The following is a 20,320-nucleotide window of genomic DNA, read 5'->3' on the forward strand; positions in this document are numbered from 1 at the left end:
AAAATTGGAAAAATGAAAAGAACACATTTTCTAAACACAGATCCAGTGGAACTCTGGAGGACAAGAGCTCAGACAAGCCCCTTTTTTTTATTCTACCATCTTGAAGCCAGATGCCACCCCAAGCTGAGGAGCCGCTGGGCTGGGGAAAAAACATGCCTCAACAAAGAGTAAACGTTCTCTTACAGAATAGTGGGTAAATCTGGGTCCTCATGTATTTAAAAAATCATGAGAAAATACAAGTATACACAAAAGACTCAGTAAAAATTCTTTGGAAACTACAACCACACTAACATTTCCTATAAACAGTTGTCACACTTTACTAGATAGTTGAAATAGATATCATACCTGGGCGATAAAGATATTGGCCATCCACTCCGTTTGAGTTTGTGAACTCTCACAACACAGGTGCCTATAAGACAAGGTTTATAAAATATATAATTCAAAAGGACAAAGGAATTTTCCAGTGTATTTATTTGGCAAGTAAGTGATTAAGTGATCAGAAATCTCTTTGGGTTTCTCCTAATTAATGACATAATGCAATCAAACTGGAAGTATTTCAATACAAGTTACTTCAGGCTTCTGCTATCAAAACAGTAGTATAAATATGCTAGTTTAACCAAAATATAAATAAAGGCTTTGAAAACTGCCCAAAAATGATAAGCAGTATTTTTTGGAAATGCAGAAAGGTCAGTGTCATTTACTTTTTCAGGTACATGATGGTAAAATACTTTTTCCCCCAGAAACTGAGCCTAAGAAAAAAAAAATGTGTATATTTTCTTAAGAGCAGATTTTTCAGACACAGTCCATGTGATTATAAACACGAATACCCAACAAGACTCATGAAAAATGAGCTAAATGAAAAAAACCACTGCATGTCCAATAACACTGATTCAGTAACCTATTGAAAACCTACACAAAACAGATCTTGCCTTCAAGGTTCCCATAGTCTATTAGGAAAGCCAGGAATGTAAACAAACTATAACACAGCGAGGGGAAAAAAAGTAAAGTTGAACACAAACACAGAAACAGCACACCTGGGGATGAGGTGGAAAATCTTGTAACTGATGTTAGAATGGCATAATTTCAAAGTAGTTATTTTTATATCCTTATTAATAATTTAGAAAAATGTTAGAATGAAACTTCTAAAAATAATCCTTGCTTCCTCCATTAGATTCTCATGAAGACAGTTGTCCCTTCCTATTGCCATGTCCAAGAAAACTGTTCCCTCTACAAATCATTTTAGTTATGGATCCACCAGCACAAAATACTGTAGATGTAAAGAAGAAATAAATTGATTAGAAAGAGTTATCTGATGAGACTTTCTCTGTCATTTCAGCTATGGTTTGAATAAAAAATGACAGCTGAGTCTGCCAGATCAGCAGGAAGAAGATAAAAGTGATGAGGGAAGGGGGAGCATACACTATGGAAGAAGGTTCAGTGAAGACAGCACGGATATTAAGCATATGATATGAAGCAGGAAGGCATGTATAGTGAATTAGAAACAGATTGTTTTATCATTAAGTAAAAATGTGGGAAAGTCATGGGAGATACATATTAAAGGACTTCATGTGCTGTGCCAATAATCCTATACTTTATCCTACATTTTGGATTCATAGATGAGTTAAAGCAGAAAAGAAATATGATAGATTTTAGAAAATCTCTTCAGTGCTGGGTGGAGAATGTGCCAGAAACAAAAAGCAAAGTCAGAGGCATGAAGAGCACTTAGGACTCCTGGACTGATCTTGGCAGATGGATGAAGGCTCCAAGGATAGAGGGTGTGGGTGGATCAGAGAATTAAGAGGCAGATCTGGTATGGATGAGACACAGGGAGATCTAGTCCAATCTCTATGGAGAGACATCAATAGAAAGAAGTACTCTACAGAAAGAACCGATTTGAAGCCAAGGTCTTTTCTTTAAATTTGAGTTTTTCAGAGTTCTTATTCTTAATTTAAAACTGAATTTTGTCTGCTTATCCCTTAAAACCAGAGATTCCACATTTATATAATAACTAGTAAGAAATCATGTGTAGTTTTTCTTGAGGTGTTGGCAAATAGGATACATGAAACTTAAATAGACCTAAACCCTGAAGCAAACCTCCTATTCTCTTTTTAGGCTCAAGGTATTTAGAAAAGAGTTTAAATTTACTTAAAAGGAATGTTTCTTGTCTCTAGATATATCTGCCAAATAACAACATTATTTACTGTCGTTATCATCAATATATCAAAACCAAAATCTGTTAGCTGTTAACTTACCAGTGATGTTTTTCAGAATACGCTGTCAATCCCCAACTGCATCGTATGGGGGGGTGGAAAAAACACATATACATATTAAAAATGATCCATTTTACGCGACAATACACAGGATGAAATTTTAAGGAGGTAATGTTTAATGGTGGGAAAGCATAACAGAATTGATATCCACAAGTGATGATTCGCTGGGTATGATGGATATTGAGGAATTTGGCTATAAATTTATAGATATGTTGAAAGGACACGGGGGGATGGGGTCTCATGATGTTATGAGGCAGTGGGGATATTCTTGGCTGAGTAAGGACAGATATCTAGAAAACTGGCCAAAATAAAATACACATATTGACTTACTGATATTGTGAGAAATTTTAAAGAATGTACCAGCCACAACACAGATACATGTGCTGGGCTAAGAAATTAAGCACAGAGGCAAAAGTAAGTACATTTTCAGTAATAGAATCTGAAATCATATACAGTTTATTAAAATAATGTTTCATGATATTAAAAGTATTAGTAAAAACCTTAATTAGCTAATCAAAGTAATCCGTGATGAATAAGTATGGTATAACTCAAATGCTGGGTTGGTTCAAGTGCTAGTGAGAAGCATAATGTTTAAAGAGTCCACTTTCTCTCAACTACCCATGTGCTGTGAGGTTTTACCAAATTCAGTAAAACAAAGAGGGCAAATTATAGAGCCAGGGCCAAGATGTTCTAAAAGCAACAAATATCATATATTAATGCATATGTATGGAATCTAGAAAAACAGTATTGATGAACCTGTTTATGAAGAAGAAATGGAGATGCAGATGTAGACAATGGACTGGGGGACACAGCAGGGGAAGGAAGGACAGACTGAGAAAGTCGTATTGACATATATACACTATCATGTGAAAAAGAGGTAACTGGTGGTTATATAGCTGCTATAGAACAAGTGAGCCCAGCCTGGAACTCTGTGACAACCTAGAGGCATGGGATGGGAAAAGGAAATATATATGTATGAATATATAAAAAACAAATATATATATTTCTGATTCGTGTTGATACATGCCAGAAACCCCCACAACATTGTAAAGCAATTATCCTCCAGTAAAAAAGAAAAAATAAAAGCCAAGAAGGATGGAGGGCAGCATTTTTCTTCCTCTGGGTAGACTGACTGACTGGAACATTCTGTGACTGAGCAGGGAAAGGGATGTGGAGAAACCCATGTATTTCCCAGTTGTGAGGGCCTTCTGGGGATTTCTTGTTCTACACAGAGGAGATGCAATTCCCCAGGAGCTTGACTTAAGTGGGAACATCATCATCTCTCCATATCCACCCACCCAGGTCCCCTGCCACATGTTTGTGGCAACTTAATCTGTCTAAAGCTTAGCTTATGAAGAGTCAGACTAATGCCATTGATCCCTAAATCCTTGGAAAGGTCTTCCTGTAAGTTTCTCAACAGCTCTGCCCTTCCAAGCTTTACCTTGTTGGAGGCTTCATCTTCTTTTTCACTCCAAGATAAAACTTCACTGAACTGAGAGAAAACATTTTGTCAGGTTTGCTACTCTGTAAAGTAAAACAAAATAATTTGCAATTAAAAAGATTTTATAAATGTTCTTTTATTTTCCTTGAGTATTAAGAATAGAGTTAGAATGTTTAGTTTCACAAATATTTCATGAATATCATACCAAATTTTTGGTAAATGAAGATTGTGTTGGTTACAATGTTGTAAATTTAAATAAATGATCCTGTACATATATGTATGATTACATATGTGTGCATATATATGTACAAACACACACAGTAATTCCTTATTCAAAACACTTGGGACTTATGAGAACTGATGATGGGTTTTTTTTTCATATTTAAAAAATACATATGCAGTATATTTTGTAACTCCACAATCTCATTGGTGTTGCCTGGGGTAGCACCCACCCTATATTCAAATAGATTCATATTCTCTACAAAAATGCATGACATTTCATATAATGTGAATAAATAAAGGCCATAAGTATTGTTATGGTCTGAATGTTCATATCCCCACACCCTCAAACTGAAATATAATCCACAGCATGAAGGTATTTGGAGGTGATAGCTTTGGGTGGTTAATTGAGTCATGAGATTAACTCTGTTTTCACTACGTAAGGATATGAGAAATGGGCAGTCTACAATCTGGAAGAAGATTCTAACTAGAACCTGACCACACTGGCACCCTAATCTCAGGCCCTCGGCCTCTGGAACTGGAGGAATAAATTTCTGTTTTTATAAGCCGCCCAGTCTATGGTAGTTAGCCTGAACAGACTAAGACAAATATCTTTATGTTGGTGTAGGTCAAGTTTTGCCACCAAATGAGTTATGATTTTCTGTACTTTTTGGATTTTGGAACTACAAATCTATGTAGGCATAGACTATCTCAAATATCCATATTGAAAATTTTCACTAATAACTCACAAAGAGAGACTATTAAAAAGAATATACATTTGCTTTTAGATCAATTATATATTTTCTGTACACATCCCAACATATTTATCTGATTAATATGAAAAAATTCAAATCCTTGAACCACCAGGAAAAGTATCTGACAGAGGAAAAATTTCAATCATTATATTCTAATTTAATATCAAAGCATATACATATATTATTGTTGGATAGCCTGCAATAGATTTTATAAAGATAATAGCCATGAAAATGGTAATTAGAAAAAGCTTTCCCAATATCCTCAAAATTTTCAAGGAAATCACTTTTTTCAACCTGGTATGCAGATAGCATTTATAAATAACTAAGAGCAATGGGTCTTGGGTCAGAGACCTGGGTGCAAATCTGGCTTGCTACCTACTAGCTTGTAACCTCACATTACTGCTCTCTGCTCTTGTATCTTATTTGTAAACAGGAATAATAAACATACTATCTCATAGAGTTATTAAGAAGATTAAATGATAAAGGGTTACTGTGAAGGGTTATTGTACAAATTAAATAAGAAAAGTACTTTTAAAGAGTTTAGTCCAGTAAATGGCCAAATACTAAGGGCACAGCAAATTACAGCTATTATTACAAATTTAGAACACAATGCTTCATAGAAATCGATAGACAGACAAGTTGTTAGAGCCCTAGAAAAATGCACAAAAGCCCATTCAGCAAGTATATAGCTCAAATCAGTCCTAAGTTTTATAAAAGTTAAACTATTACTATAAATTATTTTCCTTATGAAAGCAGTTGAATTTGAAAGCATAAAGGGTGGAAAATATGGAAAATTTTTATAAAATTAAAAATTGGTTTCCATGGAGAAAACAGGTTAGGAGAATGTAGAGGAAACGTAGAGAAAAAAGTGAGCAGGAAGAAGATCCTGGATAATGCTTGGTGACCAGTGTTCTCTGTGGCAGCAATGATAAGGCTTGAAATTTACATGGTGAATTTATTCCTAGTCACCCTTATCACTGAGTTTGCTATTATTATCATGGCACATAATTTTAAAAATACTTTGGTTCTTTTTTTTTTTTTCCTGTATGGCTAGATTTCTTGAAATGGTATCACAGGGCCAAAGGCTAGGACATGATTAACAATAAGATTTTGCAAAACTGATAGGGTATATTTACTTACAGTTAAACATACATTTCTGCATTTACTAGCAGTTTTCAGTTTTGACTTGATCAACAATTTATCCATTTATTTATACATTTACTTACTGACATTAGTTCTTTATATACCAAATAGGAAATTGCCTTATCTTTTTAAATGAAATAGTCTACCCTAATTGGTCACTGTTTACTTTTATTTTTATAAAGTCAAGTATGTTGATCTCTTTTGAACTTTTACTCCAAGTTTAAAGGGTTCCCCACATATCTGATAAATACTCAGTTGCATAGCCATGGAGCTTGAAGGGTTGCTATTTGTCAAGTTTTAATTCTTTTATCAATCTGGTATATTTTACACACAGAATAGATGAGAATTTAAGTTGAAAAATTTATGTTAACAATTGGGCTTCCCTGGTGGCTCAGAGGCAAAGAATCCACCTGCCCAGGCAGGAGACTGTGAGGAGACACAGGGTCGATCCCTGGATCAGGAAGATCCCCTGGAGAAGGAAATGGCAACCCACTCCAGTATCCTTGCCTGGGAAATGCCATAGGTGGAGGAGCCTGGCGGGCTACAGTCCAGGGGTCACAAAGAGTCAGATGTGACTTAGCCACTGAACAACAAAGCAATTTACTATATAAATTTTCTTTAGACATGCATTTATGACATATTTATCAAAACAATTATGATAATTACATTTTTTTAACCTCACTTTATGTTACCATTGCTATCTCTGTTCATTTTTATGCCACAATATGAACTAAGCTATTTTAGTTTTACTGTATGAATAAACAGTTGGGTGCAAAATACTTGACAGTGATTTTACTTTTTATATCTCTAAAATGTTTGCAAGTATTCCTAATTCCTAACTGTTTACCCTTTAAGATGAGCTGTCAAATCATTTTTTCCAAGTTCTAAAAGTTATTTTCTTTGGGATTTTGAAAACATTAATAATTACATTAAACCTACAGATCAATATTAGTAGACTTTACATTAATTTTCACCCATTTCTATTAGTGTAGTTCTGTAGCTTTCTTCATGTCAGCCTCTTCTTGTTAAGGTCATTTTTCTGGTATTTCATGTGTTTGGTTTTGGGGTATCTGTATTTTAGCCTGCTACTTTACTGAATATTCAGGATTAACACTTTAAGACTGATATAGAAGAGTGAGGTAGTTTTTTAAGGCCGTAAGTTTTCTATACAGGAAAGAGTCAAGGAGACGAGAACATAGGAGTGTATATAATAGCAGAGACTCCTGGACACCTTCATCAGAGGTTCAGTCAGATTACAGCTGAGGTTCACGTCCCTCCTCAGGGACGTGACTGCTTAGACTGCTGGTCCCTTGGACTCAGTCCCAAAGGAGGCAGTAGCAGAGTCAGGCGAGAGGCTGCAATTCCAGCAGGACAGTAAGAAGGGACCTGCACATCTGAGAATGAGGAGCACCTGTATCTGATCTAGGTGCATGCATGTATGTGCTCAGTCGCTCAGCTGTGTCTGACTCTTTGTGACCCCATGGACTGTAACCCACCAGGATCCTCTGTCCATGGAGATTCTCCAGGCAAGAATACTGGAATAGGTTGCCATGCCCTCCTCCAGGGGATCTTCCCAACCCAGGAATTAGACCTGCATCTCCTGTGTCTCCTAAATTGGCAGGCGGATTCTTTACTGCTGTATGAGTAGTCTTATTTATACAGGACATTGGTAAGCCCAGGACTGCCTACATTTTGAAATATTGTTGGCAATAGATTGAGAGTCTGAAGTAATACAACTGATTGCCAAGCCACTCTGGACACTCCAGCTCATTACTTTATGTTCTATCCTGTGCAAAGAGAACACAGATGACATAATTTGAGAGGAGTTCAGCCATGGTCGAAAGAAACCCTTTTCAGTTTCAATCTTCAAAATGAATAAGCATAAGCAGGACCTGTTAGGATTCTAATACAAAGTTTTTTAAAAGAAATCTCATTTACCGTGATAACTTTACTATTGGTTTATTACAACTTTTTTAGTATGTGTGTTTTCTGGAGAATTTCTTCAAAAAGTTCAAGTGTTATGAAATACGTAGTATGTTGCTTCAGGCACTGTATTTCAAAGTAAAATTTTAATTGAACCAATTAAATTAGTGTGCTTAAAAAATTATCCTTGTTAATGAGAAAAATTTGCTTATTAGTGCATGTAAATTTTAACAACCATCCCCTCCCCATTTGCTTTTTTTTTTGACACCATTAACAGTATAATGGTAATATTCTTTGAAACTTCTAACCTTTTATGTAAATCAAGTCTGAAAACATTTTAATTAATATTTTCTGTGCAGGAAAAACTCTCAAAACAAAATATATCTTCCCCTGTGTATTACTCTAATTTGTTGTTAATGAGCATTCATAAATTATCTCTAATTAACACACAGTCTCTTTAAATATACTTTTCAATTTGTAATTTCTACTCCCTTCTCAGTAAATCATTTTCTAAATATATACAAGCATACATATATTAAGGGCAACTGTCAAAACCAGAGCCAAATCTGTATTCAGATAAGTTTGAAGATTTTTACTATTGATTATTTACTGTAAACTCATTTGAAAAGCAAACATTGCCAATGACTTGGCCATCAATATTAAAAGCGAAAGACCAGCAACATGCAGAAATAACCAACAAAATAACACCATGAAAATAACAGTGGTTTGAGTTTAAAGGAAAACCATGTCCCTCATCTGCCTGCCTTACTGTGCAAATGAAAGTGTCAGTCGCATTAACTGATTCTGACAGATGCATAAAGACAACTTTCAAACAGTTAACACTATAATTCCATAACCTGAGGTCGCTGTGATAGAAACAAAATGTGTTCAGTGCCTTTAAAGAACATTCTTTCTGAGAGATACTGTATGATCTCATTTACATGTATTGAACAGAATCTAAAAAAGTCAGACTCACAAAGAAGCAGGGAGTAGAATGGTGGTTTCCAGGGACTGGGACTGAGGGAAATGGGAAAGTATTGATAAGTGGGTACTAAATTTCAGTTGTGCAGAGAGAATAGGTCCTCGAAATCTAAGTATAGCATAGTGACAACAGTTAATGGTACTGTATTGTATACTTGAAACCTGCCAAGAGAGTAGATCTTAAATGTTCTTACCACAAATAAACACAAAACTATATGAGGTAATGACTATTAATTCATTCATTAATTAGCTTAAATTGTGGTCATCATTTCACAATGTATATGTATATCAAAAACATATTTTTATAACAAATGCAATTTTTGTCAATTATACTTCAATAAACATGGGGAAAATACTGCAAATGTAAAAAAAAAAAAAGAACTTTCAGACAAGCACTCAGTCCTACCACTGTCTACCGATTTGTATGACTTATTTTAGATTAAGCAGAATGATGCTTTCAAAAAGACACATATTCATAAAAATCATTCTGTTAAGGGATGAGATTCTTTAACTCAATTATAAAATCATTTCATCTAAAAAAAATAATATATCCATGTACAGGCTTCCTTGTGGCAGTTTTTTTAATTTATACCAGCATGGGGAAAAACAGTATAAGAAACTAAATTGTATGAAGTGTCCTATTTGGAAATACTTGGTACTATTAAAATGAAAAACACTATCCTCTTTAAGTAAAATTCTGTCAGAAAAAACATAGGGCTAAAATAATACAAACGCTTTTCTTTAGTGAGTCCATGCATAAAACCTTTAAATGAGACACCTGGGAGTGGATTCTGACTCTACTGCTTACTGGCTTTGTGATCCTGAGCAAGTTATGTGGTAGACTCCATTTCTTCATCTGTCAAGGGGGATAATTATAGTGCTACTTTTATAGGATTATTGAAAATATAAAGTGAGATAAGTGAAATGTGCAGAACTCTGCTTTTTGTGGATTAACCACTTGAATGTTAGATGGGGCCCTTGACTGCACTGGTATTGATACTAGCTGTTTTTAGAACCTTCTGTTGCTACACAGTGGAAGTGTCAGTTCCTTAATGAAACTAAAAAGTCCAGGATGATTTTAAATTACACTAAGTAAATACCCAACTACAAAGGTGACCATTAACCAGCATATAAATGGAAGGACCGGGATGAAGGAAATCAGTCTAATGAAGATCAAGGTGGGTGACTCACTGAAGAAACCCAAACAGGATTCAACCAGATTCAGGTCTTAGATGGCTAGAACTTCAGTTGTGAGGTTTAGCATTTCCTTTCACAAACACAAACCTACAGTTCATGAACTTTACAATGTGATGTGTTGGGGGCTTCCTTGCTGGTCTAGTGGTTGAGAATCTACCTGCCAGTATGGGGGACACAGCTTCGATTCCTAGTTTGGGAAGATCCCACATGCCACAGAGCAACTAAGCCTGTGTGCCACATCCACTGAGCCAGCGCCTTAGAACTCACGAGCCTCAACTATTGAGCCCACACGCCACTACTATTCAAGCCCGTGCATCTAGAGCCTGTGCTTGGCAACAAGAGAAGCCACCACAATGAGAATCCTGAATACCACAATTAGAGAAAGCTCACACAGCAATGAAGACCCAGCACAGACAAAAATGATAAATAAATCTTTAAAAAATGTGATGTGTTTGTTTCACATAACTTAGAATTCTTAAGTGCCTTATTTCTGCAAACTTTACTTTTCCTGCATTGAAGAATGTGAATAATGATATCAAACAATAACAAATGATAACAATCACTTGATACCTACACAGACTCCCCACCAACTCTATCAGCCGGAACAACAGAGTGGGATTTCCAGTATATAATACAGGTCTTCGAAGAGAGGGATAAGGGCTGCAAAATTCAGTGCTGTTTTGTTAGCTCTCTGCCTGGACGTTCTGCTGTCCTTGAAGAATATGACCATTAAATGGATACACCAAGTAGGAGGCTAAGATTTATTTATGCCCACCTGAAGGCTTCCTTGCTGGAGGAACATATACGACAGTGGTCAGTGTGTGGAGAGCTCAATAAAAGCCACAGCAAAATGGGACTGTAGAACTCTGGAAAGCTACTTAATGACTCTTCTTCCTTCAGAACTATATTAAACATGATACTAGTCTGGTCCTTTTTTATAGATCTCCAAAACACAACATAGTGAAGCACCACACACCTGAAGTATGCAAGCAATGTTTATTCAAGTGAATTTTTATAATTCAGTGGAAAAAGTGTCTTTGGGTCCTGTGGTTATTCAACATTCAAAATAACTGCTTGGATATTGCTTGAAGTAGAGATGCTATTGTATATACCCATGTAACAACCACCCAAAACTGGATAGAGAACATTGATTTCTGTCATCCTAGAAAATACCCTACTGACTGTATCTCTGTGCTTCTGTAGCAATGCTACTCCTTACCCCAGGCAAACACTTTCTGACTTTTATCACCATAGAGGAATTTGTCTCTGTTTTGAACTTTTATGGTTAGACTCACATGGTACTATTTTGTGTCAAACTGTTTTTACTCAAAAAGGATTTGAAGGTTCTCCCACGTTGTTACATTCATTCAGTTTTATTGCTGAGTAGCATTCCATTGTCTGAATATATCATTCTCCTATTGGTGGACATTTGGAATGTTTCCAGGTTTTAGCCTTTATGAATAAAGCTTTTATGAATATTCTTGAACAAGTGCTCTAGTGAATATAATACCTAGGAACAGAGTTGCTGGATTGTGAGTCAGAACGAATAACTATTTTAAAAGCTTCCCAAACTTCCACACAGTGACTATGTGGTTTTACCTTTCTGCCAGCCTCCCAGAGGTTGAACACAGTTTATTTACTATAGGCCTTGAACTCCTGAAGACAGGGCTTAGAGGTGTGAAATAAGAATGTTAACTCACACAAAAATATACAGATATTCAACTACTATATATATAAATACCTTCAGATCCTTGTAAAGAAGGAGGTACCCATCTCGTAAAACACAATACCGATCTTGAAACTTATTTCCAGAGAGTATTTTAGATGGTTCTTCTTTAACTTTCAAGACTCCCTCTTTGATATTTTCCAGGGCCTTCCTCTCTGTAAAGTATAACGTTTACTTTTGTAAGTTAGGTATATTTTCATTTATTTGGAATAGAATATAAAACATTTCTATATTTTCCATTTTGATGATACAAAATAATAACTTCTTTCCTACAATTAAGAAGCCTGTAGTTAATTTTTGGGAATACCTTATATCAGGGGAGTGTTGGACAAGCTACAGATACACTAACCAGATCTAGTTATATCTCTGTAATATACAGACCTACCTATGCTGTTCAATTAGCTACTGGCTAATGAGCACCTGAAACATTCTAGTCTCCACTGAGATGTGCTGTGAACATAAGATATATACCATATTTTGAAAATTAGTACCTAGAAAGGTAAATATATTAGAATTTTGTAGTATCAGAAAAGGTAAATATATCACAATTTTATAGTATTGATTACATATTGAAATGATATTTTGGATATGTGAGTTTAAATAGAAGATATAAGTAAAATTAATTTCACCTACTTATATATATGTGACTATGCCAAAGCCTTTGACTGTGTGGATCACAAGAAACTGTGGAAAATTCTGAAAGAGATGGGAATACCAGACCACCTGACCTGCCTCTTGAGAAACCAATATGCAGGTCAGGAAGCAACAGTTAGAACTGGACATGGAACAACAGACTGGTTCCAAATAGGAAAAGGAGTACGTCCAGGCTGTATATTGTCACCCTGCTTATTCAACTTATATGCAGAGTACATCATGAGAAACGCTGGGCTGGAAGAAACACAAGCTGGAATCAAGATTGTCGGGAGAAATATCAATAACCTCAGATATGCAGATGAAACCACCCTTATGGCAGAAAGTGAAGAGGAACTCAAAAGCCTCTTGATGAGAGTGAAAGAGGAGAGTGAAAAAGTTGTCTTAAAGCTCAACATTCAGAAAACAAAGATCATGACATCTGATCCCATCACTTCATCGGAAATAGATGGGGAAACAGTGTCAGACTTTATTTTTTGGGCTACAAAATCACTGCAGATGGTGACTGCAGCCATGAAATTAAAAGACGTTTACTCCTTGGAAGGAAAGTTATGACCAACCTAGATAGCATATTCAAAAGCAGAGACATCACTTTGCCAACAAAGGTCTGTCTAGTCAAGGCTATGGTTTTTCCAGTGGTCATATATGGATGTGAGAGTTGGACTGTGAAGAAAGCTGAGGGCCGAAGAATGGATACTTCTGAACTGTGGTGTTGGAGAAGACTCTTGAGAGTCCCTTGGACTGCAAGGAGATCCAACCAGTCCATTCTAAAGGAGATCAGTCCTGGGTGTTCTTTGGAAGGAATGATGCTAAAGCTGAAACTCCAGTACTTTGGCCACCTCATGCGGAGAGTTGACTCATTGGAAAAGACTCTGATGCTGGGAGGGATTGGGGGCAGGAGGAGAAGGGGATGACAGAGGATGAGATGGCTGGATGGCATCACTCACTCGATGGACGTGAGTCTGAGTGAACTCTGGGAGCTGGTGATGGACAGGGAGGCCTGGCGTGCTGCGATTCATGGGGTGGCAAAGAGGCGGACACGACTGAGCAACTGAACTGAACTGATATATATGTGTATTTATATATGTATATTTTAAATGTGGCTACTAGGCAATTTAAAATTATATTATCACCTTGCATTTTACCTCTTTGAATAGCACTCATATAAATAATAGAAAATACAAAGGTAAAAGAGAAATCTCTTCTAGAATTCTGACTCAGGAATTCAGTAATTCTTCAGACATTAGAAAAATTCCTATATCTATGAAACAGGTAAGGGTAAATAAGGCAAAATGTGCAATAATGCTTATGTAATAATGCATCTAAGCACACTTAGAAATCATTTAAACAATTCCATTAAAAACCACAGTTTGATAATAAAATCACGTTGAATCTATAAATTTATCATGAATAAATTTATCACTATATCTCCAGTTTACAACTTTTTTTTGTTTTTTTAAATATAAATTTATTAATTTTAATTGGAGGCTAATTACTTTACAATATTGTATTGGTTTTGCCATACATCAACATGAATCCGCCATGGGTGTACATGTTTTCCCCATCCTGAACCCCTCTCCCACCTCCCTCCCCATACCATCCCTCTGGGTACAACTTTCTTTTTAAAATCTCAACATTATTTAACTGTCTGCTTGAGAAACAAGGAACAAAGGAAAGAAAAGGAACCTGAAGCCAAGTAGCCATGACATGGTCATGCTGGGGTCAACTCCTGCTCTTCCTGTAGAATAGGAGTAATGACACTTATCCTGCAGACTGTTGTGGCCCTCACATTAGATGGCGTCCTCAAAAGATGTACGGAGGGACACCACATCCGGATCAAGACCTTTAGCAATTTCCTGGTATTAAAGTGATGAAACTCTTAAGTATTCACTCATAGTTTCTAAAATTTATAGATAACTTGAATGATTTTAGAAAAAGAACTTTTTTAGTCTTAAACCTAGCAATCCCTTGGTTAGGGAAAACCTTTAATCAAACAGCAAATGATACACAGATGTTCACAATTATAGTTAGTATAAGAAAACAAGTTAGAAAAATTTGAAGTACTGCCTTATAACTCAGATACGAGCACGGGACGACAACCTGGAAGCAGACATCAATATGTTGAATCACATCACTGATCTTAACCATAAACAAACAAAAGTAGTTTTCATGATCTGCATACTACCACAAAAACATTCTTTTAATCATGATGCCACGCTAAAATAGGTTCTTTTAGGGAGCTGGTGATTTTAAAATAATTTCTGAAAAATATACTGCTAAAATTTGTCTTCTGGAACAATCTCTTAATAGTCAATTTCATAGAAAAAATATTTCAAGTAGTATTTTATAGCTAACTAGCTTCTATTTAAATTAAAAATAACACTTTTCCAATTAAAAGACTTGAAAGATTATTTTAATGCAGTGAGAAGATAGTGTTCCACTGCTGGGAGCCGGCATATTGCATATTGAGTGCATATTGCATATTGAGTGCAGCACTTTCCACAGCATCATTTTTCAGGATCTGGAATAGCTCAACTGGAATTCTATCACTGCAGGGAGCCAGCGTGAGGAACTCTGCCCATGACAAAGGTCATGAGGAAGGAGGCTTGGCATAAGCAAAGGCGGGATCGAGCCTCAGGAGTCCCCCATCTACCCCCAAAACCAGAATCTGCCTACTTTCTGCTTTGTGCTTTCACCTACACCTCTGACTTTACGGGGGGCTGTCCCCCACTACCTCTCTCTGAAAAAAGAGTTAGCTTACAGCTCCAGTTAATAATTCCTGGGTGTGACAGTGTTTAACCTACAAACTCCTTTGGAAATCCTCTAGCCTGCCTGAATAGGTTTTTCTGGTCACATGTGATTGTTCAGAGCCTCCCAACTGTGAGAGGCAGGAGATGTTCTAAACTGTCTAAACACAGATTCTTTTGAGTAGTTAAAAGATTGATTAAAAATTGTATTGGTGAAGGGATTTTCACTTGTTGGGCCAATGTTTGCTGCTAAGTTTCCATATCCCTTACCTGCTGTGTCCCTGGCAGTGTATTGATTAATATAATTGGTGTAAGTAGTAGCTTTAATGTTTGTAACCTGGGACCCTTGAGTTAATTCTTTTTCTTGTTATAGCCCACCACACCTTTGCTCTGTAGGAATGCAACTTTATCTAATGCTTTTGGAGGGTGGCTCCTGACCAATCACCTTTAGAGAAAAATAAATTTTCTGAAGAAAGTGTCTTAAAATGTTAACAGGCCTCTGGGCCAGAAGATGATGCAAATCACCTAAGCTTTTGCATATGATAAGTTTGCAGGAAGAAAGCCTGGCTTGCTGCATGACTCTACCCCTTCCCCCATTATCCTCTATGCATAACTTAAGGTATAAAAACTACTTTGGAAAATAAAGTGCGGGCCTTGTTCACTGAAACTTGGTCTCCCCATGTCGTTCTTTCTCTCACCTTCTGGCTGAATTATTCAGCCTCTTTTCTCCACTGAATTTCCTCACTGAGCTATCCTTATTTCAGCCTCTTTTCCTCACTGAAATTTCCTCACTGAGCTATCCTTATTCTATTACTCTTTATATCCTTAATTAACATTTAATTAAGCAGTTGTTTCCTGATCCTCGCCTACGCCATCTCTCCTTCGAATACCCTGGATCAGCCGGGGCTAGTCCCCGGCATTCCACAAAATTCATATGACATCAATTCATTTCTTCATGAGGTATTCAGAGTCTAGTATGCACTTGGTTCTAATAATATACAATAATACCCGAGGAGATGGTTTCTAGACTTGCAGTGCAGTGTTAGAGGCAGAGTAAACATAGGTTAACAAACAATGCTTATATATCCTGATAGGTGAAATACAGTAAGCAATTTAGAAAACACTGGGTGGGCTTAGAGATTCAGCTGATTTAGAATAAGAAAGTGAAAGTGGAGAAAGATATTTATAATACTATTGATTTAGAAATAGGTATTTTAAAAACATTAAATTATAATCAAGTTGTGAAATACAGATGTTACATTTTGCTTAAGCCAAACCAATTCCATTCACACCTTCTGATTATACCTTTTTAAGATTTTTGTTCAGTTTAATGCTGCTAAGTCACTTCAGTCATGTCCGACTCTATGCGACCCCATAGACGGCAGCCCACCAGGTTCCCCTGTCCCTGGGATTCTCCAGGCAAGAATACTGGAGTGGGTTGCCATTTCCTTCTCCAATGCGTGAAAGTGAAGTCGCTCAGTCGTGTCCAACTCTTAGCGACCCCATGGACTGCAGCCTACCAGCTCCCCCGCCCATGGGATTTTCCAGGCAAGAGTACTGGAGTGGGGTGCCATTGCCTTCTCCGGTTCAGTTTAATAAAGCTTTCTAATTTTACCAGTAAGAAATAATCATATGTCTAGTGTTTAAACTACTCATAGGTCAAAAAGAAAACAGGCTTAGGACAAAAACATTGTTGTCACCTTTGAGTGCATATTTATTAAAATTTATTTTAATAAACCATATGTAATTGAGTACATACAGCTTCCCTGGTGGCTCAGTGGTAAATAATCTGCCTGCAGTGAGGAGACCTGGGTTCAATCCCTGGGCTGGGAAGATCCCCTGGAGAAGGAAATGGCAACCCACTCCAATAACTTTGCCTGGAAAATCCCACGGACAGAGGAGCCTGGTAGGCTACAGACCATGGTGTCGCAAAGAGATGGACATGACTGAGCGACTTCACTGACTTCAAGTATTCTTGCCTGGAAAATTCTATGGACAGAGGAGCCTGGCAGGTTATAGGTCATGGGGTTATAAGAGTCAGACATGACTTAATGACTAAACTACCATTACCAATTGAGTATCTTAGTTAAATCTTCACCTTCAATTTTTTTTTTTTTTTTGGCCACATTGCACAGCATTTGGAACTTCCCTGACTAGAGGTTGAACCCAAGTCCCCTGTAGTGGAAGTGTGGAGTCTTAACCACTAGACTACCAGGGAAGTCCTCTTAGCTAAATCTTCATGCATGTATTATTAAGGGACTCATAAAGAAGGAAAGAGCAAAAATAAACTTGAAATATAAAGTTCTATGATAAATATAGAGAGCCTAAAAGAATTTCTGAAAGCTCTCATGATAAAATTTCTGTATGCTCTAACAATGTTAAAATAAGTAGGAAAATTATTCACCATTTAAGGGACAAGATGAAGCTATACATTTTGGGGACATAGTGCATGACTCAGTTGTGTTCAGACACGACTGAGCAACTTCACTTTCACTTTTCACTTTCATGCATTGGAGAAGGAAATGGCAACCCACTCCAGTGTTCTTGCCTGGAGAATCCCAGGGAAGGGGGAGCCTGGTGGGCTGCTGTCTATGGGGTCGCACAGAGTCGGACATGACTGAAGCGACTTAGCAGCAGCAGCAGCAGCAGCAGCAGCAGCAGCAGTATGTAACGTAACAATGGTTATAAATTAAATGCCTTTCAACAATTCACTTTTCCAAACTTCTAGTACTACGTGGTCTCTCAATCATGGGGTACTTTGCTTTTATGTTTTCACTTCCTCAGCCTCATCCTGGGCAAAAAAGCTTATTAAGATCATGTATGAAACGAGATGCCAGTCCAGGGTCAATGCATGATACTGGATGCTTGGGGCTAGTGCACTGGGACGACCCAGAGGGATGGTATGGGGAGAGAGGAGGGAGGAGGGTTCAGGATGGGGAGCACATGTATACCTGTGATGGATTCATTTTGATATTTGGCAAAACTAATACAATTATGTAAAGTTTAAAAATAAAAAAAAAAAAAAGATTAGGAAGCCTGGTGTGCTGCAGTTTATGCGGTCACAAAGAGTTGGACATATTTTAGGAATTGAACAAAACAATAATAACTAGAGAGTCAAACCCCCCCTGGTGTTTGCTAGGGCAAGAAAGGATCAGTGGGAGTTCAGTGAGGGTTCTTTAGAGTTAACCCTAGGTAAGAGAATAGACTGGTATTCTTAGTTATATTGTGCTGTACTTCTGCTATTAATTAGAAAAGCCCTTGTATAAAACAACACAGAATGGTCAAATTTAGTTACTTAAACAGAACAGACATATAACTAGGACTATGAAACAGATGCCCCTCAAAAATACTTTTCCAAACCATTTGAAAACATTTAAGTTCTTACTCTTTGCAATCCCACGGACTGTAACTTACCAGAGTCCTCCGTCCATGGAATTTTCCAGGCAAGAGTACAGGAGTGGGTTGCCATTTCCTACTCGAGGGGATCTTTCTGACCCGAGGATTAAACCTGGGTCTCCCACATTGCAGGCAGATGCTTTACCTTCTGAACCAGCAGGGAAGCCCTAGACAAAAACACTATTTCCTAACCAGTGGTCCCTGATCCCAATAAAAGCTCATCTGTGGAGAAGCTGGGAGGGTCTTGGGAAGAGAGACAGTGACAGAGAAGCAGTAAGAACAGAGGAGAGGGGAAAACATAACCCGAGAATATTTCTAAAACACATACTATGCTTTCAATCCTTCATGTCCAGTCAGATAGCAATTCAGACCACTCTTCTCTCAGATATTTTCTCTGGGGTTCAATTCCACTTCTTTGCCAATATCATCTGTCTGACCCCTGCCTTTTCTACTTAATATCCAGATTCCAGGATTCTAGAACTTCATGGCTTGCTTGTCTAATTACTCCATATAATTCCAGATTGGTGCTATTCAAATAGTTTTATCATGTTAATCCCCTTTCCAAAGCTCTATTTTTCTACTACTCAATATCTCACTTGCCTAACATTAAAAGTTTAAATTTCTTTCCTTGACTTTTCAAGGGCTAAATAAATTAGATTCCTTCTACTCATCTCTATAAACTATTAAGTTAAAATGGTCTTTATTTATAAGTCAGTTGATCATAATACACTGCTTGGAAAGCTGATCTTTGTCTCTATGGCACGACTTACGTTGATCAATTTCCCTCAAGTTGAATGTACTTGAGGGGAATTTCATTGTTGTTTTATACAAATTCTATTCCTACTTCTGGAGACCCAACTCATCCATGAACATGTTTTTCTAACTACTCCCAGTCCATATTTGTTATTCATGTCCCTAAAACTCTAAAGATAAAATTTAGGCATTGAATACATAAAAAGTCATGTTTGTCTCATAATTTAGCTCTTAAAAATAATAATTTCAGTCTCTGGCCATACCACCCTGAATGTACTCAATCTTATCTGTCCTTGAAAAAATAATAATTTCATGTTTGCTTTTTAAAATAATATGAGTTTTGAATTTTTCTCCACAACTTATGTGAGAACTCACATAGCAAGTTACTTAGAGGCTTGGAGAATACTTGTAAAAAACCTCTTAAGACTACAAGGAAGATTAAATGAGATGGCATATGCAAAGCCATCAGCCCAGCATCTGGCACCCAATAAATATTATCTCTTATATATGATCTGAGCAATGACAAGGGAATATACACCAAATGTGTCTCTATGGATCTCCCTTCTTCTTTCACTGGAAAAGACTATTTCCTCAAGCCTACACATTATCTGAAAAATCAAGTTCCATCCCTGCTTGTGTATGCTAAGTAGCAATTTTCATGAGACATTTCCTTGAAAGTGAAAGTCACTCAGTTGTGTCCGACTCTTTGTGACCCCATGGACTACAGAGTCCATGGAATTCTCTAGGCCAGAATGCTGGAATGGGTAGCCTTTCCCTTCTCCAGGGTATTCCTAACCCAGGGATCCAACCCAGGTCTCCTGCATCACAGGTGGATTCTTTACCAGCTGAGCCACAAGGGAAGCCCTCTTTTCTCTTGAAAATATTCCACAAATTTGGCAATATTTGCAGCCTGACATCTAAAATCTTTTTCAAATTAAAAATTATTCATATTCTTTGTTTGATATTGATTATATAGAACACATATGCTGTAATTTGGAAGAAGCAGAATTTGATATAGTTCACTCATTTTATGACATTCATTCACATTTAATAAAACTTAGTTCTATGACTGAGTAGAAGCCAAACTCAAGAACTGTTTGAACACAATCTAGAAGAAG

The 20,320-nt window shown here is 36.9% G+C and overlaps 1 protein-coding gene across 6 annotated transcripts in view; it reads right to left on the reverse strand.

The window, feature by feature from the left end:
- ARAP2 (ArfGAP with RhoGAP domain, ankyrin repeat and PH domain 2) overlaps nucleotides 1–20,320 on the reverse strand; it is a 197,010-nt gene that overhangs the window by 14,511 nt on the left and 162,179 nt on the right. For 4 of the 6 annotated variants that reach the window (XM_059887745.1, XM_059887746.1, XM_024993531.2 and 1 more), the window contains 4 exons: nucleotides 11,671–11,810; nucleotides 3,712–3,794; nucleotides 2,253–2,288; nucleotides 346–409 (listed from right to left, as the gene is read on the reverse strand). In XM_059887745.1, the coding sequence (XP_059743728.1) occupies nucleotides 346–409; nucleotides 2,253–2,288; nucleotides 3,712–3,794; nucleotides 11,671–11,810 (323 nt within the window). Of the gene's footprint in view, nucleotides 1–345; nucleotides 410–2,252; nucleotides 2,289–3,711; nucleotides 3,795–11,670; nucleotides 11,811–20,320 lie in introns of those variants that run through there. The other 2 variants (XR_009494861.1, XR_009494862.1) reach the window with 2 other exon arrangements.

This window comes from Bos taurus, chromosome 6, assembly GCF_002263795.3.
Source record: "Bos taurus isolate L1 Dominette 01449 registration number 42190680 breed Hereford chromosome 6, ARS-UCD2.0, whole genome shotgun sequence".
In the NCBI taxonomy this organism is placed as follows: Eukaryota; Metazoa; Chordata; class Mammalia; order Artiodactyla; family Bovidae; genus Bos; species Bos taurus.